The 24,232-nt window shown below is 38.7% G+C and overlaps 9 protein-coding genes across 9 annotated transcripts; 2 read left to right on the forward strand and 7 right to left on the reverse strand.

Annotated features, from left to right (window-relative positions):
- Positions 1–183: 183 nt before the first annotated feature.
- Positions 184–7,542, reverse strand: SOCG_02745 (1,3-beta-glucan synthase subunit Bgs4). The gene has a single exon (XM_013161235.1). The coding sequence runs from the start codon at positions 6,521–6,523 to the stop codon at positions 662–664; it is 5,862 nt and encodes a 1,953-aa protein (XP_013016689.1). The 5' UTR covers positions 6,524–7,542; the 3' UTR covers positions 184–661.
- Positions 7,543–7,973: 431 nt separating this feature from the next.
- SOCG_04956 (uncharacterized protein) lies at positions 7,974–9,013 on the reverse strand. The gene has a single exon (XM_013162386.1). The coding sequence runs from the start codon at positions 8,458–8,460 to the stop codon at positions 8,023–8,025; it is 438 nt and encodes a 145-aa protein (XP_013017840.1). The 5' UTR covers positions 8,461–9,013; the 3' UTR covers positions 7,974–8,022.
- A 578-nt stretch (positions 9,014–9,591) lies between these two features.
- Positions 9,592–13,071, forward strand: SOCG_02746 (karyopherin Sal3; the record flags this gene model as incomplete). The annotated part of the gene is made up of 2 exons (XM_013161236.1): positions 9,592–9,777; positions 9,970–13,071. The coding sequence occupies 2 exons, from the start codon at positions 9,592–9,594 to the stop codon at positions 13,069–13,071; spliced, it is 3,288 nt and encodes a 1,095-aa protein (XP_013016690.1).
- A 292-nt stretch (positions 13,072–13,363) lies between these two features.
- SOCG_02747 (metacaspase Pca1) lies at positions 13,364–15,348 on the forward strand. Its single transcript, XM_013161237.1, has 6 exons — positions 13,364–14,012; positions 14,077–14,136; positions 14,194–14,291; positions 14,429–14,452; positions 14,507–14,675; positions 14,721–15,348. The coding sequence occupies exons 1-6, from the start codon at positions 13,568–13,570 to the stop codon at positions 15,191–15,193; spliced, it is 1,269 nt and encodes a 422-aa protein (XP_013016691.1). The 5' UTR covers positions 13,364–13,567; the 3' UTR covers positions 15,194–15,348.
- SOCG_02748 (phosphoglucomutase) lies at positions 14,604–17,791 on the reverse strand. Its single transcript, XM_013161238.1, has 3 exons — positions 17,390–17,791; positions 17,240–17,339; positions 14,604–16,999 (listed from the first exon to the last, which is right to left on the reverse strand). The coding sequence occupies exons 1-3, from the start codon at positions 17,438–17,440 to the stop codon at positions 15,387–15,389; spliced, it is 1,764 nt and encodes a 587-aa protein (XP_013016692.1). The 5' UTR covers positions 17,441–17,791; the 3' UTR covers positions 14,604–15,386.
- Positions 17,728–19,210, reverse strand: SOCG_02749 (F0-ATPase delta subunit). Its single transcript, XM_013161239.1, has 3 exons — positions 18,908–19,210; positions 18,308–18,826; positions 17,728–18,268 (listed from the first exon to the last, which is right to left on the reverse strand). The coding sequence occupies exons 1-3, from the start codon at positions 19,041–19,043 to the stop codon at positions 18,258–18,260; spliced, it is 666 nt and encodes a 221-aa protein (XP_013016693.1). The 5' UTR covers positions 19,044–19,210; the 3' UTR covers positions 17,728–18,257.
- Positions 19,149–20,726, reverse strand: SOCG_02750 (phosphoprotein phosphatase). The gene is made up of 2 exons (XM_013161240.1): positions 20,248–20,726; positions 19,149–20,194 (listed from the first exon to the last, which is right to left on the reverse strand). The coding sequence occupies exons 1-2, from the start codon at positions 20,575–20,577 to the stop codon at positions 19,496–19,498; spliced, it is 1,029 nt and encodes a 342-aa protein (XP_013016694.1). The 5' UTR covers positions 20,578–20,726; the 3' UTR covers positions 19,149–19,495.
- Positions 20,727–20,729: 3 nt separating this feature from the next.
- SOCG_02751 (protein disulfide isomerase) lies at positions 20,730–22,778 on the reverse strand. The gene has a single exon (XM_013161241.1). The coding sequence runs from the start codon at positions 22,048–22,050 to the stop codon at positions 20,917–20,919; it is 1,134 nt and encodes a 377-aa protein (XP_013016695.1). The 5' UTR covers positions 22,051–22,778; the 3' UTR covers positions 20,730–20,916.
- SOCG_02752 (NAD dependent epimerase/dehydratase) lies at positions 22,712–24,128 on the reverse strand. Its single transcript, XM_013161242.1, has one exon. It carries the CDS (start codon positions 23,774–23,776, stop codon positions 22,949–22,951), a length of 828 nt encoding a protein of 275 aa, XP_013016696.1. The 5' UTR covers positions 23,777–24,128; the 3' UTR covers positions 22,712–22,948.
- Between the last annotated feature and the right edge of the window lie 104 nt (positions 24,129–24,232).

Below are 24,232 nucleotides of genomic sequence, written 5' to 3' on the forward strand. Positions count from 1 at the left end.
ACAATGGGGTGTTTTGCATATAAAACAAAACAAAAACCAGAAACATATTGAAGCAGATCACCGATGAACCCAACCGTACACACTTTATACCCATCTCTGGAAACAACTACCATCATTTCAACGATGGTTTTCTTCTAACACGAATAGAAGCTAAGCATTCTTACGAATCTACTAAAAACTGAATATAAGCAAATTACTAAACGTTTTATTTAATTCTATAGATAAAGAAATAAACGTGGAGATAATATAATGTATATAACTTTAGATGCGTAAAAGATCAGGTCTATCTAAATCCAAGACTTGCGACCGCACAAAAAAAAGTTCATCTATTTCAAAGTTGTAGAAATAAGAAATAACAATGATAAGAAAGTAAAATGAAAAAGAAACGATGAACAACTTTTTAAAAAATTAGCCATCCTCTTGCCCTTAGTATAGTAATTAACAAAAGGAAAAGTTTTGCATCATATGCAGTATAATAGTAAATAACATATGCCAGTACAATATATATATATAATATATATAATAGGAATTCCGAAAAGGAACATGAAAACCATATTTAAATCAGAAAACATCGCTGTTTACAATGATCCATCAACTTCATGCTGAATGCATAAAGTAAGAAACATATTTCTTTATAAACACAGAGAAATAGTAATCAACCTCAATACGTGGTATTAAAGACGAAGTTCATTCCTGCATAGTTTTGAGTGTAGTTACGAGTCCAATTAACATCTCTAGGCTGTCTCAATCCTCCGCCAATACTCATTCCAGTAAGGTTCTTGACTGTTCCGTTTGGATACAAGGGACTGATCTTAGAGATGGCATCGACACCTCCAAGTCCTTGCCAGATTTCGCTACCGGCAGCCAAAGGTACAATAATCAAAATTAAAAGAAGAAGTAGAATTGAGAAATACAGAGCGGAGTAACGACGCACAATACGTTTGCGGAGTCTACTCTGCTTTGTAGAGAAGATAGGTGGGCGAATTTGGCGACTAGGTCTCAACCAGAAGAGCAAAACAGAGTGCCAGCGGTCAACGTATGGGATGCAAATTACAGGAAGCATGAAGTAAAGCAACAAATGACCCAAGAAGAAGTCGGTAGCAAACAAGTTGAGCTCAATCGATTTGCACATAAATTCACGTGCAGGTAAAGTGAATGCATGATAACCGAACCCTTTACCCCACCATTTGCCTGACCACCATGAAATATTGGAACTGTCTTGCTTTACTTCACGACTCAACGTAAGTAGTGTCAGAAGCTTAAAGATAAATCTGTGAACAGCAGTTACAGCACAAAATGCTAGCACAGTCTTAGGTAACGACCAACCGTCCAAGAACCAAGAAACCTCAAAGACAACGATGAAAATAATGACTTGGATTGCGTGGGCAATTGCAGCGAGAACAGCAGGGAACTTCTTGCAGCACAATCCAAACAGGGGACCCATACAGCAAGCCATACCTCCAAAGAATCCGACCATACCGAAACTAACCGCAATTGGAACGAGAGTAACAATCGCAAGTCGTAAGATAGGATTAGTACCGGTCTTTGGATCGGTTGTGTAATACATCTTATCATGGTCTAACCAATTCGCGTAAGAGGGATTACCGGGCATCGAATTCATAAAGAAATAAGGAATAACTGCACCTGCAGCTAACAGTCCAGGAACCAAGACTTCACTAAAGAACACACTCGTCATCTTTGCACGAGGAGTATCCATAGAAATCTTATCACTAGGTTGTCCTAAAACCTTACGCTTGTAACCAGTAATTCTGGTACGACTTAACCGGCAATAACCAATCCAAGAATTAGCATGGGTACGGGAATTACCTCTGGATAACCAACGAATGAATTCTCTGTAGTCTACGAAGAAATCGTTCCAATCGAATTGGTGAGGATTGAACAAGAAGGGGGCAACACAAAGAGACATAATGGATACCCACCAGTAAACCAAATGTGCAACCCAAACAGAAAGTGTACCAAAAAGCAACATCATCAAGAATCGAGCACCAGCATAAATTGAAGGTTGAGCAAATCGAGAGTATAAGACGGAGAATGGTAAACGGACTGTGGCAAATCCACGACCAGTACCAATATATCTAGCACCGCCAAAAGAAAGATCAGCAACAACTGCCTGACAGTTGACTTGACAAGTAAACACTTCAAACAATGGAGAAAACGAGCCGATATGCTTCATAAATCTCTTAAAAGCCCTCCAGACACCACGCTCGATCAATTCATGTACTGTTAAGGGAATGAAAGAAATCCAGAAGACAATGAAAATTGAAATAACGCAACGCTTCAACCAAGATAAAACTGGAGCAAGTTGATAACAACCTTGGGGAACAAAAGTAGTACTATAACTTAATTTCTGCGACTTGTCATAGTAACAGACAGTGACCACATGATAGAATGCACCTAAGTTAAGTAGGACAACCATGAAAAGTTGAACAGAGAGCATAATAAACATATTGTTCAAGTGGAAGCCAGGGTGTGCAAAGTAAAACGAAAGAAATCTGTCTAAGGGAAGTTGTGTACCAAGATAGTAATACTCACGAGAAAGCATTTGCTCACCCATACCAGTACCAACCTTTGTATTGAAATTGAGAATAGAACCGAAACCTAGATCACGACCCTTACCACATTGGAAATACTCACAATGCTTGATACGGCCACCACGAAGCAAGGCAGTCATACCGGCGTAAATATCTTCGTTGACATGTAGACCTTTTTGGGCTTTAGAAACACCACCACGAGTAGTCATAAAAACACCGTTCAAGAAATCCGGATGTCCGTAATGCAATTTACCACCGATTTGAGCAAGAGTACGAGAGAAAAGAGTACCAAATGTTTGTTCTTTACCAGCTGCAACGTCACCAAGGATACCAATATTCTCAGAGAAAATATACTCACGAGCACCGAGAATAGCCACGGGATTGTAGTTCCTCTCCTTTGCAGTCTCCGAATAGGGGTTAACATTGTCGGTTTCCATTTCTTCAAACTCAGAAAGAACGCTACGGATCTTCAAACATTCCTCTAGATAGTTATCTTGATTTGCATCAATTAATTGAAGATATTCACCACGATAGAATGGTAAAGCCATGTTTTGGTTATCAGATTTACCATCACCGAGAATGGGATTACCAGACAATCGAATACGATACTTGGGGCGACGGCGTTCATTCTCCATAATTTCAGAGTGACCATCGATAAGAGCAGCAAACAATTGCGGTTCTCCACCCTCTTCAAGAGGTGGATCCTCATCAAGATAGGCAATTTGAAGATCAGGATAGGCACGGAGCAAGAACTCTGCGTTTTCATATTCCTCCTTGCTGAACTTAGCGTAACGTTGCATAGAGACAACAATCTTAAATTTACGACGAGCCATTCGGTCTAATTCATGTTCCAAACGATCAGTGTTACCACCAAACATTTGTACAATCTCCGGATTTTCAACACGATACAATAATTTGATAGCACGGCTGTAGTTCATAAAACCACTGATAGTTCGATACAATGTTTGGCTTCGCAGAGATGCCCAGATACGAGTACGAAGAGTGTATTCCGGTACAGCAGATTTGAAACCAATGCAGTAAAAGGGGAGATCATCGATTTTGCTACGGATAACACTTTCCTTCTCGGACACGGAATCATCTTCATAAGGAGCATTTTCTTCAACAAGAATCTTAGTATCCTTTACGAAGCAATCCCACTCAACGGGATGCAATTGCTTAAGGTATTCAAGCAACGTAACTCGAGAAAGTTGATCTTCCTCTCTGATAATCTCACGCAATGAAAGTAGAATCTTTTCGGCGTAGTGTGGAATGAAAACACTGAACGTAGGCATGTTATCAACAGGAACAGGTTCGGGGACAGGAGTGGCCATGGATTGGGCAAAGAACGAAAGACGACGTTCCGCTTCAGAATTAGCAGGGAAGAAGTCAGTATGAACAGTATGATCATCCTGAGAAACGAAGAAATTTGGAGTACGTAAGGTACGACGTCCTTCTTCAGCTGGAACTTGATGATAAAGCAAACGCTGAACATGATCAATGGAGAGTAAGTGCTCACGATACATGGAAATGACAACCGCATTCCATACTTGTGAAATAAGAATCTTAGGCTTATATTTAATTTCCATATCGTTAGTAGCAAGAATTTTGCTGTAGATTCTCTGTGGTAAGCGGCTATAAATATTTCTCCAGGGAGTCAAGATCGAAATACCAAGAATAAATGATCTTAAAACAGAGAAAATAGTGTTAAAAATAACATACCACAGATAAGAGTCCAAGAAAAACAAAATTAAATCCGTAAAGTACATAATACCGAGCAAAATTCTAGGCTGTACGAAACATAGTCTACTACCTACCCAATAGATTGAGCAAAGGTAAGGACGCATTGTACTGAGCACAATAATTGGGTCCCTAATAGACAATGTCAAGAAGAAATAAGACTCGACAAACTTACAAGTAAAAATACAAACCCAGATAAGAATTGAAACGGCCTGGTTGTCAAACTTCAATGGAGCAAAGTTAGCAGTAAAGTATTTGTTGGCTAAGTATTTCCTATCTGGTTTTACAGCCCACTTTCCAAATGCAGATTGAAGAGGAATAAGAGAGAAATAAAGGTAGGTCGCAATAGACATCAAGAACGCTACTACACCAACAGCTTTTCTTCTTCCAGTCCTTTGTTTTTCCGGAGTAGAAAACACCAAAATATAACCAATAGGGATCAGATTGATACCGCAAACTACAAGGATTAGCATAATCCTCTTCCAGATTGGTTTTGATCCCGGATAGCGACGAGGTACATATAAATATTCACACAGAGAGGCTACCAACATAATAATACAAGCAAGGATGGAAGAACAAGCTACAGCAGCCCAAGTAGAGCCACCAGTAGGTTGAGGACCATCCTTTCTGTGGAATTCCTTGGTGTATAGAGTAGGGGAATTGTAAGCAGTAAAGAACCAGAACATGCAGAAGTGAATTACCCAAATACGATTGAAGTTAACAATAAGATGAAGCCAGGATCGAGTTTCGTAATATGTCTTATAGAATGCACGGTTCCATTGGACTTCAGAAAGTCTATGGAAACGTTCTGAAGCGGGGATATCAATCAACCGAGTACCGTCTTCGAAAATAAGACGAGCGATACCCTCCGCATGCCAGAACAACTGATTAATGTCATCATAGCCGATGACTTGCTCATGTGTGCGTTCACGACGAACATACTTACCGTCAATGATTTCAAATTGTTGATCATGCATGTACTGATAAAGAGGAGAAATGACGTTGTCCAAATAATAACCCTCTTCAACAGGCTCTGTAACATTCTGAGCTTCCGGAGAAGCGATATAGTCATAAGCACATTTAAACAAGAATGCCATAACCTCAGGCATAAATCGAACATTATTAGCTTCACCCCACAAAAGCAACCAAAGAGCTACCTGTTGTGCGCGTTCAAATTGAGTCATTTGGCGCATGTGAGAACGCCAGCGATATTCGGCAGATTCTAAAGAGTCATCAGTGTTGACATCAATATATTCATCCTCCTGTTCGGTAGGCTCGTCTTGCCTCTTTTTCTTCTTGAAGCGGGACTTTTTAGGGGGTTTGGCAACCTTAGGAGCTTTCTTATTTCTTGAAAAAAGCTTACCTTTCTCCTTGACAGAAGTAACTTTACCGCCATAAACACCAAGACTGGCAAGACCGATTGCATCCTCACGGTCCATTTGAGCAGCAAAATACCATTTTTTGTAGTTGGCAAGGTCGCTACCAATATAGTCTGCATGCAAAGTCAACAAGGCCTGATCGGGAGTCATACGAGAGGCACGAGAGTCTAGCAAAGTCATAAAAAAGTCATACATATTGCGCATGGAGTCACGCTGGAAACCAAGTTTATTGGTTAAGTCAATAAAGATATCCTCTATTTCCTCCTTAGTCAGAGGAAGCTCGTTTTCGGGGGTCCAAGCAGGATATGGTTCCCTAGGAGCAAAGTTAGAGCTGTCAGCATAGAAAGAGGCACTATCGGCGTCCATAGGGGTACCTGGACCAGAGTTTCCGACAAAAGAGGAGTTACTGAATTCGTAAGGACTCGCACCATAGGGAACACTGTTGTAAACATTAGCGAGAGAGTCGGAACTAGGATCATGACCGTTGTAGCGGCCGTCACCTCGTAAGTTGTAAAAGTTGTCCTCAGCAGGTCGAGCATTATAATCGGAGTAATCCGAACCGTACTCATCAGAAGGATGGATATCCTTGGCTTTGTTAGCCGTGTATTGATAACCAGTTTCACCGGAATCCACAGGCGTATATTCATCGCCGTAGCTTTCGGTTACACCTGTTGGATAATCATAGCCATCGGCATAATCTTCCTCATAAAGTGAGTTGTTATCATAGCCTTCACGGTCATAGGAGGAAGCGGAAGGGCGCTGGTAAGCGTTATCATGATAATCCTCAGATTCGCGGTTATATCCACCGCTGGCAGGATCTGATGAACCTTGTGGGTGACCGCGATTAGCATTCATTGTAGCAAAGGGTCAATACAAGAGATCCAAAGGGAAAACAAAGTATAAACAAGAGAAAATTCAAGAAATAGTTAAAAGAAAGAAAGAAAAAAGAAAGAATTTAAGATCGGGAAAAAGACAGAATAATTTACAAAATAACAATTATATGAAAGTATTATCCTGTAATTTTTAGTAAAATAATTAAATACTCCCTGTATTATAAACTCCGAAAAGAATGATGGAAAACTGTCTTGTCGTTCCGAACTTTATGGTATAATAGTTGAAGGTAGAGTAAAGATGGGAGATGCCTGGATGCAAAGAAGGAAATCTGGGAATAAGGAAAGTATATAAAAAGAATGCAAGTTGATAAGGATATTCCGATAATTACCTTTTACACGTTGACAAAAGCAGTTACAGCCCAAGAAGCAAGCAACGAAGCGAGAACGGAGCAAGCTTGAAATGTATGCGAAGAGCAAGTGCAAAGAATAAGGAATGGGTTGCAAGAACCGAAGAGATTAAACGATTAGCAAACCCGTAAAAAAGAGAAGAAAAGAATCCGTTTCAAGAAATTCCAATCTAAACTACGAAAAGTATGCAACGGATATAAAAAAATAAAACCGAACCAAACAAATGGGGATATAAATAGAGAATCCCTAAAACGATGGGCGTTTCGGGTCAAAAGGAATGTCAATCAAAGATAGAAACAATGAGACCAACCCAACCGGTTCAAAGATATATAGAGATGGTGGAAAGACAGAGATCTCAAATTACAAAAAAACCACGCGTTTATAAACCGGTAGAGGAAACTTTGTAAAGGAGAATCCTAGTTTTTGGAAAGAAAAGGCTTTGGAATCAGGTTACCTTCCTCGAAAAAAGGGGAAATTCGAAGAAAAAGAACCTAGCGAGAATTTTGAAAGTTCTTTCCAAAGCGTCTATCCAAAAAAGTTTGTTTAACACCAAACTAAAACACCACGCGAACACGATTGCTTTATTAGCGGTTTACAGGGTGTGTTTGGTTCGTGGAAGACGGCAAGCTGGTGTGAGGGGGTGAATTTATACAGCTTAGGGGAAACTAATATAAAACATTATAAAATTCCTAAAACCTAATATGGAGGGAAACCAATGGCTTGCTATTAGGGATTCCAAGGACAGCCACGTAAGTTACCAGAACGAGTCCCAACGTAGCGTGACGAGGCGTTCAGGTGGTATGGTTTGGTTTTATTTTGTTTAGATGGAAAATGAGGCGCGCGAATCAATTGTTTTTCGTTTTTGGATCTTTTGATTCAATTTTGTTTTCAAATGGAAATAAGACCATTTTTTAAGAAGAAATAAATTCATATAAAAAAGAGTGAAAATGAACCGATACTATAGTATTGACCTTTTTTTTCTACCAGTGTTGCAGCAGCTGCTGCTGCTGCTGTTTAGTATAAGGGCCATGGCTACTAATTCAGTCGTTATAGCAATGATGTTCCTTTTATTCTATATCTATTTTACTAAACTTGATTTATTTTACTCTTAATTTATTTTACATTCCTATTTTTTCCTTTACTTTTCCCTTGTTTGGTTATTCTTTCTAGTTTTAGCATCTTCGCCGACTGTTTGTTTATAGTTATCTTGCACCAAATGCTACTAAAAATGGTAATGGTGGTGGTGCCCACACGGGGCCGGGCCGGTGTAGGCGCGGCACACGCCAAAGAGACACATGAACGACAAAAACGCGTCGCGTCGCGTCTTTTATCAACAAATGCCAAAACAAAACAAAACAAAAAAAGAAAAGAAAAGAAACCAGATGAAATCAAACACAAAACAAAATAAAGAAAATCAATTTTTTTCAATAAATAATAATAAATGTTTTTGAATTTTAATATGAAAAAACCAATTCTCTTCTTCTTTCCTTTGATATAAAAAAAAAAAAAGAAAAAAAAATTTCGTGTTTCCTTTTCATCCTTTGTTTTCATAATAAAAATCAACCTATCTCTTTTGTTTACTATCAACGCTAACGTTCGTTACGTCTCGTTAAACGACTGTATTTGAATAAAAGCTTGCCAAACGTAAAGAGGGAAAGTTATGACTAAAATTAAGGAATGACGTTTTACAGTCTCACAGCCACGCTGATATCAATTTAGCGAGATCTAACAACACCGTTTATGGACCTTTAGGAGTATTTGGGCATCCTTATTGGAAGAAAGGCTTCCCTCGATAGCAAGCAATAATCGAAACTTTTTGAAATGGTAGGGTAGAAATAAGTAAGTAAACAGACACATCGGATCGTTCTCAAATGGATTTGCTTAGAATGGAAAATGTATTATACGCGTAAACCTGGAATTTCCCTAATTACATAAAAAAATTGTAACAGCATTCGTTGAGTTGTTTTATTTGCAAGGATAAAGAGTTGTACAGTCATGTTGCAAACATGTTCAATTATGTTTCTCTGTCTTCTCCCTGACTTGACATTGCTTACTGACTTTAACGGGGCTGGGCTGGGCTGGGCTGTGCTGAGCTGGCTTGCCTTAGCTGGCCCTATACTTGGGTGATTTTACCGAACCTCTTTCCAGTTTGTTCAATCGACTGTTTTTCTCTGTTGGTTTTCTTAACATGACTTAACGTGGTGGTAGTTTGTGAAACCTTTAGATTAGTGTTTACGTTGAGGTACGCTAGATAGTTTTACAATGTTCGTTAAAAAATTGTATTCTCAGTTAGTGAACGTTTGTTATTGAGGATTTCAAATTTCGTTGGTTTACGGTAATTTTTTTGGCTTCCTAAAAGAATCTCTGCTGTAGACGGCTTTTCTTTTGCATCTGCCCTTGGATTCCATTTCCGTGGAAGCACTAGGCATTTTCTATTGTACACTTATAGATTTGGATTGAATCCAAAGTTTAACCCGATTCACTCGTTTCTAAATCGTAGCTCGCGTCTTGTTTTGATAAACAAGTGTCTACGGTTAAACAGTTTTTACAGAGACCCGTTCGTCTCTTTTTTTTTTCTTTTCCCTTGTTTTTCTTTTCTTTTGTTTTGGGTAATTCCTTACTTATCTGCTGAATTGCTTTTTTTTTTTCTTTTCCTAAGACGAAAAGAATTCATCCATCATCATGTCTTCTAGTGTTGCACCAGATGCACTTTCCTCTTTGCTAGTCCTGGTTCAAGGACTAGCTTCCCCCGATAATGTTATTCGTTCTGAGGCCGAAAAAGTATTGACTGCCGACTGGATTGCTGAACGTGCTGACTTATTGTTAAATGGTTTAGCTGCTCTCGCTGCTCAGAGTCAAGACATTTCTGTATGTTCTACATAAATCTCTGCAAAATAGAGAAATGATGAAGAGAAATCGTTTAGAACAAAAAAAAAAGAAAAGCGGGTCTTTTTTTTCTTTTCTTTTCCTTTCTCTTTCGTTCTTTATTTTTGCAATTCAGCATATTCTATTTTTTTTTGTCTTGTTGACAACCAACTAACCATGCTTTCTCTTTTTTAGATTCGCTCATTTTCTCTTGTGCTCATTCGTAGAATTTCCTTTCGAACTCTCCCCAGTGATAGCGAACTCGAAGTGTTTTCCAGCATCTCAGCCGAAGCCAAGCAGACTCTTCAAAACCAGCTTTTGACTTGCTTTGTTCAAGAGAACGTTCCCACCGTTCGTAATAAGCTTTGTGATACCATTGCCGAAATCGCCCGTTCTGTTTTTGATTGCCAAAACCAGTGGCCTGAACTTACTACCACCATTTTTGGTACTGTCAATTCTCCTGAAGAATCCTTCCGTGACTCTGTCTACCGTACTATCGCCGCCTTGCCTCTCCTGTTATCAGGCCAAGAGGCCGCCGTTGCTCCCTTGTTCAGCACTGGCCTTAGTGATCCTAGTATCGGTGTCCGCGTAGCTGCAGTTCGTGCTTACTCATCTGTTGTCTTGGAAAGCAAACAATCTGTTCGCGATCAAGTCATCCCCATGTTGCCCGCCCTCCTCAACATTCTTCCTCCTTTACAGCAAGAACGTGACTCTGAAAACCTTACTGAATGCCTCATGGCCATCACTGAGATTGCCGAGGTCTTTCCCAAAATTTTCAACGATATTTTCGAATCCTATTTGCAATTTAACCTTGGTATTATCAAAGATAAGGACCTTGAAAATTCTGCTCGTCAAGCTGCTTTGGAAGCCCTTGTTTGTTTCTCCGAAGGAGCTCCTGCCATGTGCAGAAGATCACCAGAATATGCTAATCAACTTGTTTTGCAATGCCTCATGCTCATGACCGACGTGGCAGGTGATGAGGAAGATGAGGCTGAAAATCTACAAGAATGGTTGGACACCGATGACCTTGACCAAGATGAAAGCGATGCTAATTATATCGTTGCTGAACAAGCAATGGATCGTCTTTCTAGAAAACTTGGTGGTAAGACTATTCTTCCTCCTTCTTTTACCTGGTTGCCTGGTTTGATTTCTTCTCAAAAATGGTCTGAACGCCATGCTGCCCTTATGGCAATCTCTTCCATTGCTGAAGGTGCTGAAAAAATAATGAAGCGTGAACTAAGCCGTGTATTGGACATGGTTTTGCCTCTGTTGGCTGATCCCCATCCTCGAATTCGCTGGGCCGCCTGCAATGCTGTTGGTCAAATGTCTACTGATTTTGCCCCTGATATGCAAGTCAAGTATCCTTCTCGTATCCTTGAATCCCTTATTCCTACTTTAGACTCCCCAGAGGCTCGTGTACGTGCTCATGCTGCTGCTGCTATGGTAAACTTCTCAGAAGAGGCTGACAACAAGGTTCTGGAACCATATCTCGACGATATCCTTCAGCGCCTTCTTGTTCTTTTGCAATGTCCTCAACGCTATGTTCAGGAACAAGCTATTACCACCATTGCAACTGTTGCCGATGCCGCCGCTAAAAAGTTTGATAAGTACTTTGATGCTATTATGCCTCTCTTAATTAGTGTGTTACGCCAAGCTGAGGGCAAAGAATTCAGAACCTTGCGTGGTAAAGCAATGGAATGTGCTACTTTAATTGCTTTAGCTGTTGGAAAGGCTCGCTTCTTACCAGTTTCTCAGGAAGTTATTCAGGTCCTTGGAACCATACAAATGAGCATTACTGACAGTGATGATCCTCAGGCTAGCTATTTGATTTCTGCATGGGGACGTATCTGCCGCGTCCTTGGAAGCGACTTCGTTCCCTTCCTTGGATCTGTTATGCCACCTTTGCTTGCAGCTGCTACCTCTAAACCAGATTTCACAATCATTGATGATGACACTGATGAAGGCAAATTTTCAGAGCAAGACGGTTGGGAATTTATTCCTGTTCATGGACAGCAAGTTGGCATCAGAACTAGTACATTAGAGGATAAATGTACAGCTACAGAGATGCTTGTATGTTATGCTGCCGAGCTTAAAGGCGAATTTGATCCATATGTCAATGAAGTTTTAACTTCTGTTGTGTTACCTGGTTTGAAGTTTTTCTTCCATGACGGTGTACGCTCAGCATCATGCAAATGTATCCCCCAGTTGCTGAATAGCAGGATAATTGCTAGTAACCGAGACCCTGTCAAGGTTGCCGAAATCTGGGATCCCATCCTTCGTAAACTGTTAGACTATATCCAAAGCGAGCCAAGCTCAGAAATGTTGTCTGATTATTTCCAGTGCTTGTACGAAAGTTTAGAAATGGTTGGTCCTTGTCTCGATGCTGCTTCCATGGAGAAGTTGGTATCAGTTGTGGATCTTCAACTAAAAGCTTTCATTCAACGTGTTCAAGAGCGCGAAGAAAGCTCTCGCAATGGTGAGGCTGATGTGGAGGAAGATGAGGATGTTATCTTGGCTGTAGAAAATGATCAGAATATGCTAAATGAAATCAACAGAACGTTCGGCGTAGTCTTGAAACAACACAAAGCAACATTCTGCCCTTATTGGGAGCGCTTGTTGCCATACATGAACGGTTTTTTGAATGGTTCCGATGTTATTGCCAAACAATGGGCCTTATGTATGATGGATGACTTAATTGAATTTACTGGACCTGATTCATGGGCATATAAAGATCATTTCCTTCCCTACTTGGCAGAAGGCATTCAAAATCCAGAGCCAGAGATTCGTCAAGCTGCCGCTTATGGTATAGGTGTGGCTGCTCAACACGGTGGAGAGTTGTATTCCGAAATCTGCTCTAGTGCTTTACCTACCTTATTCACAATGCTTGAGGATCCTGATGCTCGAGACGAAGAACAAATATATGCTACAGAGAATATTGTTGTTGCCATCAGCAAAATTTGCCGCTTCTGTAGCCAGCGTATCCAGGATCTTGACAAAATTATCACTTTCTGGGTAAACACTCTTCCCGTTACCCATGATGAAGATGATGCACCATACGCTTATATGTTCTTGGCCGAGTTGATGGAACAAAACCATGTGGCCGTTGCTACCCAGTTGTCTGTTGTCATCCCTGTCCTAGCAGATACCTTGGCTTCTGGAGTTTTGCGTGGCCGTACTTTGGCTCGTTTACTTGAAGCTTCCAAGGCATATTTGTCCCAATTCCCTGTAGATCAGGTTAACAGTGTCATTTCTTCTTTGAGTGTTGACAACCAAAGGGCATTGTCGGCATATTTTTGAGACGCCTTCGTCATTGTATGAGATTTTACTTCTTATAAGGTAATCTTTTCAAAAAGAAAACAAAACATAAAAGGATTAAAAATAGATTAGGTTAGGTTAATAGCTAGGTTTAATTATAATTGTTAAAATTCAATTAATTATACCCTTCGTTGTGGTTAAATATCGATAACAATACTTAAATTCAGAATTACTACAATCTGAAGCTTTAAACGTTTAATTGTAACTAAAATCGACTTGTAAGACAAAATCAAGATCGAGCCAAGCTGCGATGGGTTTCCTAAATAACTAAAAAATATCACACACAAAAAAAAAAAAAAAAAAAAAGGAAAAAAAACGACATTGCTCCAAATTAGTATAACATATTATGATTCTAATTCTGTGTTAGTTCTATAGATTAGCATGCTCTGTTTTTATTAGTAGTTTTGTAGAGCGCTCAACAGTCGAGTTCTGATTCACCCAGCATAAGCTTTTCTTTTTTCCACACAGGAAATAGACAATGAGTTACGGCTATAACGGTTATCCAGGGGAGAATTATGGTTCTTATGGACCTCAATATCCTGTCAATTCTTATCCAACTCGAGGATATCCAAATGAAGGCTACGCACCACCAATGGGACCTCCTCCTTCCAGCAATCGACCAAATATAGATGGCTATACCAATCAAGTACCTACTGAAAACGTGGGACACGTTGATGCTGTTGCTAGTCAACATGTTGGATACGCACCTCCGTCTGGGCCACCTCCTGCTACAGGAAACTATGCGTATAACAATCCAGAGTACCAGGGACCGCAATTACCTAGTTCTAACTCTCAGTCTTATGGGCTTTCAGGTGGTGGATCATTTGACTATCAATACTCTACTTGTCAAGGAAAACGCAAGGCCTTGCTAATCGGTTTAAATTATGTAAATACTCGAAATGAGTTACAAGGATGTATCAATGGTAAGGAATTCCTTTTTTAAGAACAGAAGATTTAGGACTTGAATTTTTCTAACAAAAAATCTAGACGTTATGGCTACCGGTCAATTATTGAGAGAGCGTTACGGATATAAGGCTGACGACATGGGTATGGATTTTCACTGATACTGTAATTAAATCACTGATACTGTAATTAACCGTTCAGTAATTATGACCGATTATGCTCAACATCCAAGAGGTATTCCTACTCGTCAAAACATGTTGGATGGCATGCGATGGCTTGTAAGCGGCGCTCAACCCAATGTAAGTTCATGAGAAGAGGGTTATCAGTATAAGTTGCACGTTTTCTTTGATGAATTTGAAAGAAGACAGATTAAAACTATCAATTGATATGTCTCTTCATGCGTTTTGGGGATTCCTTGATTCTAACATTGCTCTAGGATTCGTTGTTTTTTCATTATAGTGTATGCTTAAAGAAGAACATAGAGGAATGAGATTGATATACTAATCAATTACAGGGACATGGTGGACAAACAAAAGATTTAGATGGTGATGAAACTGATGGATACGACGAAACGATTTATCCCTTAGACCATGAAGTCTCAGGACAAATTGTCGATGATGAGATGCATGACATTATGGTCCGACCTTTACCTCCTGGATGTCGCTTGACGGCCATTTTTGACTGTATGTTGATCACCATAACAATTACACTGGACTAACAATCTTTAGCCTGTCATTCTGGAGGTGCTCTTGACCTTCCTTTTACCTACTCTACTAAAGGTGTACTTAAAGAACCGAATATGCTTAAGGAATCAGGTATGAATGTTCTACATGCTGGTATGTCGTATATGGCTGGTGATATTGGAGGTATTTTCAGCAATGTGAAAAACATTGTTCAAAGCGCCTCTGGTGGATTCCATAATAATGCTCTTCAATATTCCAGACAATACAAGTTTTCACCAGCTGATGTTATTTCTATCTCCGGTTGTAAAGATAATCAAACAAGTGCTGATACAAACGTTAACGGATTTGCAACGGGTGCACTTTCGTATGCTTTTCGTGAGGTTTTATCTCAAAATCCTCAGCCTTCCTATATACAATTGCTTCAAGGCATCCGACATGTCCTACAAAGTAAATACTCACAACTTCCCCAGTTATGTTGTAGTCATCCGTTGGATATGAATTTGGCTATGCTTCTCTAATTGAAATGTCTTCACTGTCATTTCGTTCAGTTAGTTTAAATTGTGTCAAATTTGGTTAATCTCATTGAATCGCTTCTATAATTTAGAAGTACATTAGCGTTAATTTTTTTTTTCGAATATAAAGAATTGCATCAAGGATATATATTTAACAACAATCGCTTTTTAGCATGAAAAGAATAAGTCCATACAATCATTAAGGCATGCTCAAACCATTCTGCATGGGCTTAAACCATTCATCTTTAATGTCCGCACAAACCTCTCTAGCATTCTGCTGGGCCTCTTCTGATGTACTACCTCTTGCACATATATAGTACTTAAGTTTAGGCTCAGTACCACTAGTACGAATGGTCATGATGACTTGGCCATTCTCAAGCTCAAATGTTACATTATCTGAGCTCTTCGAAACCGGCAACTTAGCTTTCTTATCTGTTGTTGTGGAATCATAATTAGCAGTCAAATCACGAACACTAGTTATGTTTCGGCTCCCTAACTTTGTTGGGTATCCATTTTCCGTATTACTCTTACGAAGGGCATCCACCAAACCTCGAAGTTTCGAATTGTCACGAGAGAAGAAGTAAGAATTTTGAGTTACGTAGTAACCGTACTTTTGAGAGATCTCATCAAAAACCTGAGTAACGGAAAGTTGTTGAAGCTTTAGACGTTTAAGAAGATGCAAAAAAGTTAATAAAGCATTCACGCCGTCTTTATCTTTTACAATGCCACCCACCATATAGCCAAGGGCTTCTTCGTAAGCTAATCCCACGAATTTACCTTGGTCTTCTAATTCAGCAGCGGCGTTACCGAGCCATTTAAAACCTGTTAGTGTTTCAACGTGATGAAACCCTTCGACTTTTGCCATTGACTTCATTAGAGCGCTGGAAACGGTGGTAGATAGCACATAAAAATCATCTACAGGTTTGCCTGCATTCTTGTATTCTTGAAATATGAAGTAAGCAAGAATACAGCCAACTTCATCACCAGTAAAACATCTCCACTCGTTGTTTATCTTCTCGGCGAATGCAAAGCGGTCAGCATCAGGATCGGTTGCTAAGACGTAAGAAACGTCATGAGCATCCGCTTGTTTATATGCAAGATCCAGTGCTCCTTCTTCTTCTGGATTGGGGAATTTGACGGTTGGAAAATCAGGATTTGGTGAATCCTGAAGAGGAACGGAAATCATGTCAGCTTTTTCACCAAATAGAGCCAACGCAGACGTAACGAAAGGAAGACCAACTCCATGAATAGGAGTATAGACAAACTTCAATGGCTTCATATCCAAGGAAAAGGTATTCTCACTGTGAAACTCATGAAGCTGAGACCAGTATTGTTTTAGTACGTCTGTCGAAAAAGTACGATTCGCCAGCATATGATGATGGACAAGGTTCTCGTCCCAGACTAATGGCTTCAAATTCTTGTCTATACAAGTAGCTATTCCTTTATCATGAGGAGGGATAATCGCGGATCCATTACTCCAATAAACTTTGTAACCATTGTAAGCAGCTGGGTTATGTGAAGCAGTAATCATAACACCAGCAGCAGCTTTCAGATTTTTAACAGTAAATGGAACAAGTGGTGTATGAATAAGAAATCCATAAGCATACACTTTGAAACCTTTATTCAAAAAAGCAGCAGCAGTTAAACGAGCAAATTGTTGCGAGTTATGTCGATGATCATGACCTACAACGACGCCCATTTCCTGGGATCCAGGTACTGTCTGAATTAAATATTCAGCAAATCCTTGTGAAGCTTGTATGACGGTTAAACTGTTCATACGAGCAAATCCTGCCCCAATTTCCGCTCGTAAACCTAAGCGATAATGGTTAGAAATCAACTACTTCAATTCCACCTAACGATATATCTCGGCACCCATCCATATGAAAAAGCTTAGTGTTAAAAGTGTGAGAATGATTATTACTTGAAAACTGAATGAAAGCAGTCAATCAAATTATTATCTTTAACTTTCAATAAATAGGATTGTCTTTGACAGCCTATCTCAAGTGGAAGGGTGCATCGTAAATTGCAACAGGAAGTGATCGCACAACTTACCAGAAGTACCAAATCCAATTCTTGGTTGCATAATTTGCTTCAAAGTTACATAATCACCAGCATTTAACAAGTCTTTCACTTCATTCCGTGTAGTCTCATTCTGTTTTTTCGTTAATGTCTGACTTCATTATCAACATGGAAGTTTCATACTTGATCAATTGCAAGCCATTCATTCACCAAATTTTGTAAGAAAGAGTCCATTTTATAGGATTAAGAATAAATCAGACTTTTGAGGACTGACCCTAAGTATTTATCACAGTAAAAAGTTGTTCTAATAAACAGTAGGTGGTGGATCACTTTAAGTAAGATGGACTTACGAGTATACCTCGAAGAAATTCAGGCAAATGTTGTTGTAAGATAGGATAAAACATGGAAATTCAAGTTGTAATATTAAAACTGATATATTCACCTACGAGACTAATCAGCTTTTGTTTTTACTGTTTATAGAAGATAAAGAGCAACATGATTTAACGTGACTCAACTACTTTAATCTGACTATAATACGAAGAATGAGGCTACTTTATTTTTCTCAAGGCTATTAGGTCTTTCCGTAATTAAATATGCACGAGAATCTTCGACCTTCTCCTATCGAGTGTATAATGTCTAACAGCTTACATCGATAATAAACCAATTTTTATCTTTAAGTATATCTTCTTTCAATAATTTTACTGTATAAGTGCCTTTGCTAAAGCTTTTAACTAGTCTGTTCCAAAAGAGGAAATCGTATTCATCAGAAGATCAAATAACAACTACTAAAAACTATGTTTAGCATTCTATAGTGTTACTTGAACGGCATATATTCGGAACAAACGGAAGTTAATAATTCAGTAAACTCAAGTATGCCACTTCACAGAACGAATAACGACTATAAGTGAACATTGCAAGAATAGAAAAAGAAGATAGTAAAAGAAATTTCAGACCTGTCAGAGTGAGGAGAGGAGCGTATGAAATTCTGCATTGACAAATGTCCAGCAAGCACGACAAGAAAACATGCTCAAAAGAAGGTTTGGAAAAACATTTAAATAGCATCTAGAAAGTTAATTTCACGTCATTCCAATATGTACTTACCTGTCATCAGTTGGTTCAAATGGTTGACACGAGAAGAAACACTCACGTCAAGGATGTTGTCTCCGATTTCCAAAATAAGACCACCAAGGATTGAAGGAGAAACCTTGTTTTGTACCAAGAGTTTACCTTTGCCGTACTTGGACTTTGCAATCTTAGATTCCAAACGGGACAAAGTCTTAGAGTCCAAAGGAGCAGCGGAAGTAATGGTGACTTCTACTTCACCACGTTGAGCACGCATAATCTTTTCAAATTGATTTTGGATGCGGGAAAGCAACGCCAAACGATTGTTTACGGACAAAAGGTTGAAGAAATTACCCAATAAGGCATCACCACCAGTCATCTTGCTCAAGGAAGAGACAATCAACTTCTTATCCTCATAGTTAATGGAGGGATTAGAAATAAACTGGGAAAGCTCAGGACGTTCCTTTAAGGTAGCTCCCAAAGTAGTCAAAGCTTTTTCGACACGGTCCAACTTAGACTCTTTTACAGCAGCAGTGTAAAGGGAAGAAGCATAGACACCTATTAACGTTAACAAAAGGAACTATAAGTCAAAAGACGGAACCCATTATGTTCTGCATTTTCTCTGTAAAAGAAACTTACCATCAAGGCCATGCAATTGAATAGGAGGGCGAGCTGAGGCTGCAGCGGTGGCTGCATTACGGACTCCGAGTCGAGAGAATTGAAGAGAGCCAGTTTTTACTTGGCGTAACATGGATCCTCGCATAAAATTCATCATTTTGAGTATATCGCTGTTGGCAGGTACCCGAGTTCTTCTCTATGTCTTTATAGGTATTGCGAGGTTGTTAATTTAGTACTATGAAGTTCCTTAAGTATTGTTACTTCGACTCTTAAGTAACATAAATAAATTATATGTTAGACGAAACAATGTAAAATGAAAATGGTAGGAAGTGAGTTTATTCAATTTTACCTGAAACGTTGCGTAGGTAGAGAAAATAATTATTTCAATTGAGGAAATTAATAGGCCAACAGTGACTACATACTGTAGAAGGTTTTCCCAATAAAGAAGTGAAGAAAATATGATATTATAATTAAGGGACAAATACAAGGTACTCAAATTTTTCTAAAAAAGAAGAAGGGTTGAGTTAAAGTAAATTAGAATTATAAAAACCTCTTCTGTTGGGAAATATCTCAATTTAGTCATTGATCCTTAGGAGAAGCTGAGAGAGGCTACAATCTGACAACACGGTCTCTGTAGACAGCTTCTACGATACTCATGCGTTCGTTCTTAAGGATTCTCAATACTGCACGTTCTCCTGAATATGCACTAGATAATCCTGTGTCGATCAAAACGATTTGGCCATTACAGCGACTTCGAATACCTGAAAATTGAGGTGTATGACCCATAACCAAACGATCAACGTTAAGAGTCTTCGTGACGTTGTATGCCACTTCGCAAGCGATTTCCGTAGGAAGTTGAGCATATCCTCTATACCACATAGGGCCCTTTATTCCCCAAAATTCCTTTAATTCGTCAGATAATTCTTCACCCTTCATAAACATTTCCAAAACGTCATGCCCCATTGAATTAACAAAATCCTCTTGCATACTCCATTCTGGAGAAAGTCCTGCATGCATAAAATGAGATCTACTAATTTCATCTTTGAATGTAACATTGTATTTAGTTATGAGTAAATCACCAATTGCCCCTTCAGGTCCCCAGTCGTATTTACGGTTTTCTATGTAAGGTTCAGGATATGAGACAAGATCTCCGTAGTGAACATAGCGCCAATCGCCTTTAGCATTCATAAATTCGTGATTTCCTAGTAAGCGAATGACCCGTCCTCCTTGTTGTTCTGCCTGAGTGCTTAGTTTGTCAAACCATTTGAAAAGGAACCTGGTATCTGGACCACGATCGACAATGTCTCCCTAAGAATACTGATTAGGATTCTATTTTCTATTAACTATCATGTAAAACTTACAGTTTGGACTAACGTCGCATTACCTGCAGTCCATTCGAACGGATCCACTGGAGACACCACTCCAGCAGCAGAAAGGATATCGAGAGCGTTATGGAAATCTCCATGAATATCACCAATTGCAAAAACTTTCACGGGAAAATCCTTTATCGTTTTATTTGGATGTTCATTGTCGAAAAAATTATTCGTACCTGATAGTTTGAAGAATTTTACTTTATTTATATCCGATTTTGTGAATGCATATCTAATAAATAAAGCAAATACTATTCCCAAAGTAAGCGTTCGTAATAAAGAGAGTAATGGAGATCTCCTAGTCTCCGGCATTCTTGACATTTGTGTAAAACGGTGGTTCGAAAAGAAAGGCTTCGATTCTATAGTACGGCCTGTAAGAGAATTTTGGAAATTCAATAAAAATAAGAAATTGTAATCTTTCTACGATTTAGCTAAAGTTATACCTACTTTTGTATATACAAGCAGCGCGGTTATAAACTAAAAAAAATTTTAAGATTTTTTTTATAAAAAAAGAGCGACTAAGAATTTTATATAATATACATTAGGAAAACCTACGGTAGACGTCCACTCGATTAAAATAAACCAAACGAAGTTGAAGAAATTCTTGAGAAGCAGACACGTAGACGCCTAACAGTAACATCTATATGTCAGGGTATTATTTCAAACGCGTTTCCTGAAATTTTTTAGCGAACGTCGCTTCAACTGTTTGATGACTGATCCGTTGGCGCGACGCAAAAGATGTTTAATGGAAGGCCAGTAAAATACAAGGATAAAACAGACGGTGAGAATCCAAAGATATATCTGATAAAGGCCTAAGAACTCTTTGATTTGCATTAGCCAAAAGTATTCGCGGCTAACTGTTAACTTGTAATGAGAAGGTCTTCCCTCAACAGTTGCAATATTTAAAGCTGTATGCACAATATGCGAAGAATGGTCTAATGTAAGTGGTGTACCATCTTCCGAGTCATCCCAATAATTTAATCCTGAAGGATGAACAAAAAGGAATCGTGATTGGGGTACAGATTTGATGGAAAATACATCAGTAAGCCATGATTTCCAGTGAAAGGCATTCAGCCAGACAAATGTTATCTTTCTATTCTTGGGTAGGGGTAAAGGATGGTCAGAGGCACGAAAAGCAACATCTCGGTAACCTTTCGCTTTTAAGCGTTTGACATAGTCCCACCATTCTTTACGAGCTTGAAGTAATTGGCTTCTTTCTATAGACCGCAAGTCTTGTACCCACTGTTTTGCGATAGATTGAACATTATGCAAATCGTTGGATTCGACATCATGCGAAGCGGGATTTATTAAGGCGATAGCCAGATATGAATCATCATCTAATGATCTTGCTAATTGGGGTGTTAGCTCTGGGACAAGAGCATATTTGTGTTTGGCGGCCCATGAGCACATACGGATGGTATTGCGCATCGAAGAGACGTCCTTTGCTGGATAAGAAAAAGGAATCCCATTTCGGACGGCCAATAAGTGAGGAAGTCGAGTAATATTGTAATGCTTAACCAAATTTTGGTCGTCTGATCGAAAGATGGGAGCATAGCCGGCCAAAGAACGAGAGAACATTCGTAGATAGTCAAAATCTTCAGATGTTGATCCATAATCATGTAAGTATAAGAAAAAAACATCGTATTGGCTTTCCAGAGATTCCAGCTCTCCTAATCTAACAACGTCCTCAATATGAGGTTGTCCATCCAAATTATTTAAAGGGCGAATTGTTTCTGTAAATTTTTTGAGGACCTCAAACGGGGTATGACTATTGAAAAAGGTAAAATCACCCATATTGTGAAAGTAGGCTAATGTAGGATACGCATAAATGCCCAATTCTTGTTGACAATACCAAGAGTTAACGCTGCAATCAAATAAATAAAAAGGGATTCCTGAATTATATTCCTTTATTAACTTTACAAACGCAGAAGCTGCGTTATGGGCATAATATTTGCAAGTAGAGCATTGTTTGTCACTTGACGTAAAAAAATGAAACCGTTTTGTCGAAAAGATGAATAAACGTTTTGTGTCAGCTGATCGAAATTTATTTCTTTAAAATAAACAACATACTGAGACGTTGGTTTATTAGACGTCTTAGCTTCATTGTTTATAGACCGTCTCTCCTTTGTTGACACAGCATTAAAAAGAGTACTTTTTAAACAACCATTACTATTATTTTGTTCGTTTTCAATGGTTTTTGGACTACTACCAGCCCTGGGTATTACCTGAGAGAAACATTGCAAAACAATAGAATAGAAACACAAGAAAAGTATTAAGTGTTTTCGAAATCCTACTAACAAATCCATCCTTTTGAAGATAAAAAAACTCGTCAAACTGGACCCCTGTCCTACAAACTACCTTCTACCCTTTTACTGCACAAAATGAGTTCGTTTGTACATTGGGATAAATATGTAACTCCTTAGTTATTCCTTGCAAAGTGCTTTTAGGGATATTTAGTGAAACCTAAGAAGAAAGAAATAAACAAAATAAATTATCAAAATTATTATTATCATCATCAAAACATTTGCAATGTTAAGAAAATGAGAAATAGTAATAGAATATGAAATAAAATAAAATTCTTAGTTATAGAAATAATGAAGGAAAGCAAACCAAACTCGTTGATGTTCTTGTAAAATTAACAAGAGATTTACGGGAAATTTGGCTATGCTCTTCAAAATTTGTCGTACTATATTTAAGAAGAACTTTCACAATTCGCCAATTCTTTAATCCTTTGTATTCCTACTGGTCCAGATATGGAAGGATCAAGGATAGCCCCAAGAGTTGCTTTTGCAACAACAGTAGTAGGCAAGGGTTCAGCAGATGCTGCTCCGAGAAAATCAAATAACCCAGAACTGAAATGATTGATTCCGGAAGATAATTTTAAAAATGGAGCAAAGATTCCTGATATAGGTCGAGCGTGAGTATCATACATAAAACTAGGACGTACAAAGATGGAACGTATATTTGGAATGTTCGAAATTGCTTGCTCGGCCTCTCTCTTTGTGCTTATATATCTTGGATCCAAACCAGGAACTGACGCATGAGCAGAAATGTAACAGTACACGGGAACATGAGCTTCAGCAGCTACTTTGGCCGTATTAATAGCCAAGTCTCGATTGACAGATTCAAAATTTAAACTCGGGTTTACAGGAGGAACAGAAGGAGAAGCAGGCTTCTTCAACGGATTTTCAGATCCTTGAAAAACATTACCTTTCAAGTTCTTGACTAGTTGAAGAATGGAACCTCTTGGGTTTTCGAGCGCCTGCTTATAATTGGATTCCATAAGGATTCCAACCGTGTTTAGAACAGCAGAAGCACCATGAGCAAATGGAAGAAGGGAATGAGGATCTCTCATTACATCCGCTCGTTCCCAATGGACCTTTTCCATCCATGGTTCTTTAAACTGAATGTTACCACGACCTCTTCGAGACACAGAAACAACTTGATATCCTTTTGCAACAGCATGTTTACAAATATTATGGCCAAGGAACCCAGATCCACCTAGAACTACCAATTTCATTATCACGAAAACACAAGTAAAGGTCCAAATCTGGAATATGAAGTAAATTAAAAGAAAAAATCAGAAAGTATAAGAACTATAGGTGAAACTTGAAAACTGCGTAACCCTGGAACAAATCTCACTTTATGTCACTGAAGAAATATCGTATACGAGAAAGCTTATTACCACTGGATGGAGAAATGACAGAATTTTTTAGAAAAAAAAATAAAAGGTAAAAGAATTAATCAATGATATGAGTCAGATTCTTTTTAACTGTTATAACTGCAATTTCTATTATGATGTTACTACGAAAGGATTGTTCGTTGTATTGTTACCACCAGCGTAAATGTTTATTTACACCACAAAAAAAAATATATGAAAAATGAGTAAAAAATAGAATCGACAGAAGTTTGAACCGAGAATCTAGCTTATTAATTTATTACTGTTCAACTCGTGTGTTTTATACAGTGAGATAAG

The sequence above is a fragment of the Schizosaccharomyces octosporus genome (assembly GCF_000150505.1).
Source record: "Schizosaccharomyces octosporus yFS286 unplaced genomic scaffold supercont6.1, whole genome shotgun sequence".
Lineage (NCBI taxonomy): Eukaryota > Fungi > Ascomycota > Schizosaccharomycetes > Schizosaccharomycetales > Schizosaccharomycetaceae > Schizosaccharomyces > Schizosaccharomyces octosporus.

Bases quoted from the DNA above. Each gene is read 5' to 3' on its own strand.
- SOCG_02745 (XM_013161235.1), bottom strand. From the start codon at position 6,523: ATGAATGCTAATCGCGGTCACCCACAAGGTTCATCAGATCCTGCCAGC.
- SOCG_02747 (XM_013161237.1), top strand. From the start codon at position 13,568: ATGAGTTACGGCTATAACGGTTATCCAGGGGAGAATTATGGTTCTTAT. The intron at 14,453-14,506 runs GTATGCTTAAAG...AATCAATTACAG, and splicing joins CGTTGTTTTTTCATTATAGT to GGACATGGTGGACAAACAAA. The intron at 14,676-14,720 runs GTATGTTGATCA...AACAATCTTTAG, and splicing joins CTTGACGGCCATTTTTGACT to CCTGTCATTCTGGAGGTGCT.
- SOCG_02749 (XM_013161239.1), bottom strand. From the start codon at position 19,043: ATGATGAATTTTATGCGAGGATCCATGTTACGCCAAGTAAAAACTGGC. The intron at 18,827-18,907 runs GTAAGTTTCTTT...TAACGTTAATAG, and splicing joins TCAATTGCATGGCCTTGATG to GTGTCTATGCTTCTTCCCTT.
- SOCG_02751 (XM_013161241.1), bottom strand. From the start codon at position 22,050: ATGGGTGATTTTACCTTTTTCAATAGTCATACCCCGTTTGAGGTCCTC.
- SOCG_02752 (XM_013161242.1), bottom strand. From the start codon at position 23,776: ATGAAATTGGTAGTTCTAGGTGGATCTGGGTTCCTTGGCCATAATATT.
- SOCG_02748 (XM_013161238.1), bottom strand. From the start codon at position 17,440: ATGGACTCTTTCTTACAAAATTTGGTGAATGAATGGCTTGCAATTGAT. The intron at 17,340-17,389 runs GTATGAAACTTC...ACGAAAAAACAG, and splicing joins AATGGCTTGCAATTGATCAA to AATGAGACTACACGGAATGA. The intron at 17,000-17,239 runs GTAAGTTGTGCG...ATTATCGCTTAG, and splicing joins AATTGGATTTGGTACTTCTG to GTTTACGAGCGGAAATTGGG.
- SOCG_02750 (XM_013161240.1), bottom strand. From the start codon at position 20,577: ATGTCAAGAATGCCGGAGACTAGGAGATCTCCATTACTCTCTTTATTA. The intron at 20,195-20,247 runs GTAAGTTTTACA...CAGTATTCTTAG, and splicing joins ATGCGACGTTAGTCCAAACT to GGAGACATTGTCGATCGTGG.
- SOCG_04956 (XM_013162386.1), bottom strand. From the start codon at position 8,460: ATGAAAACAAAGGATGAAAAGGAAACACGAAATTTTTTTTTCTTTTTT.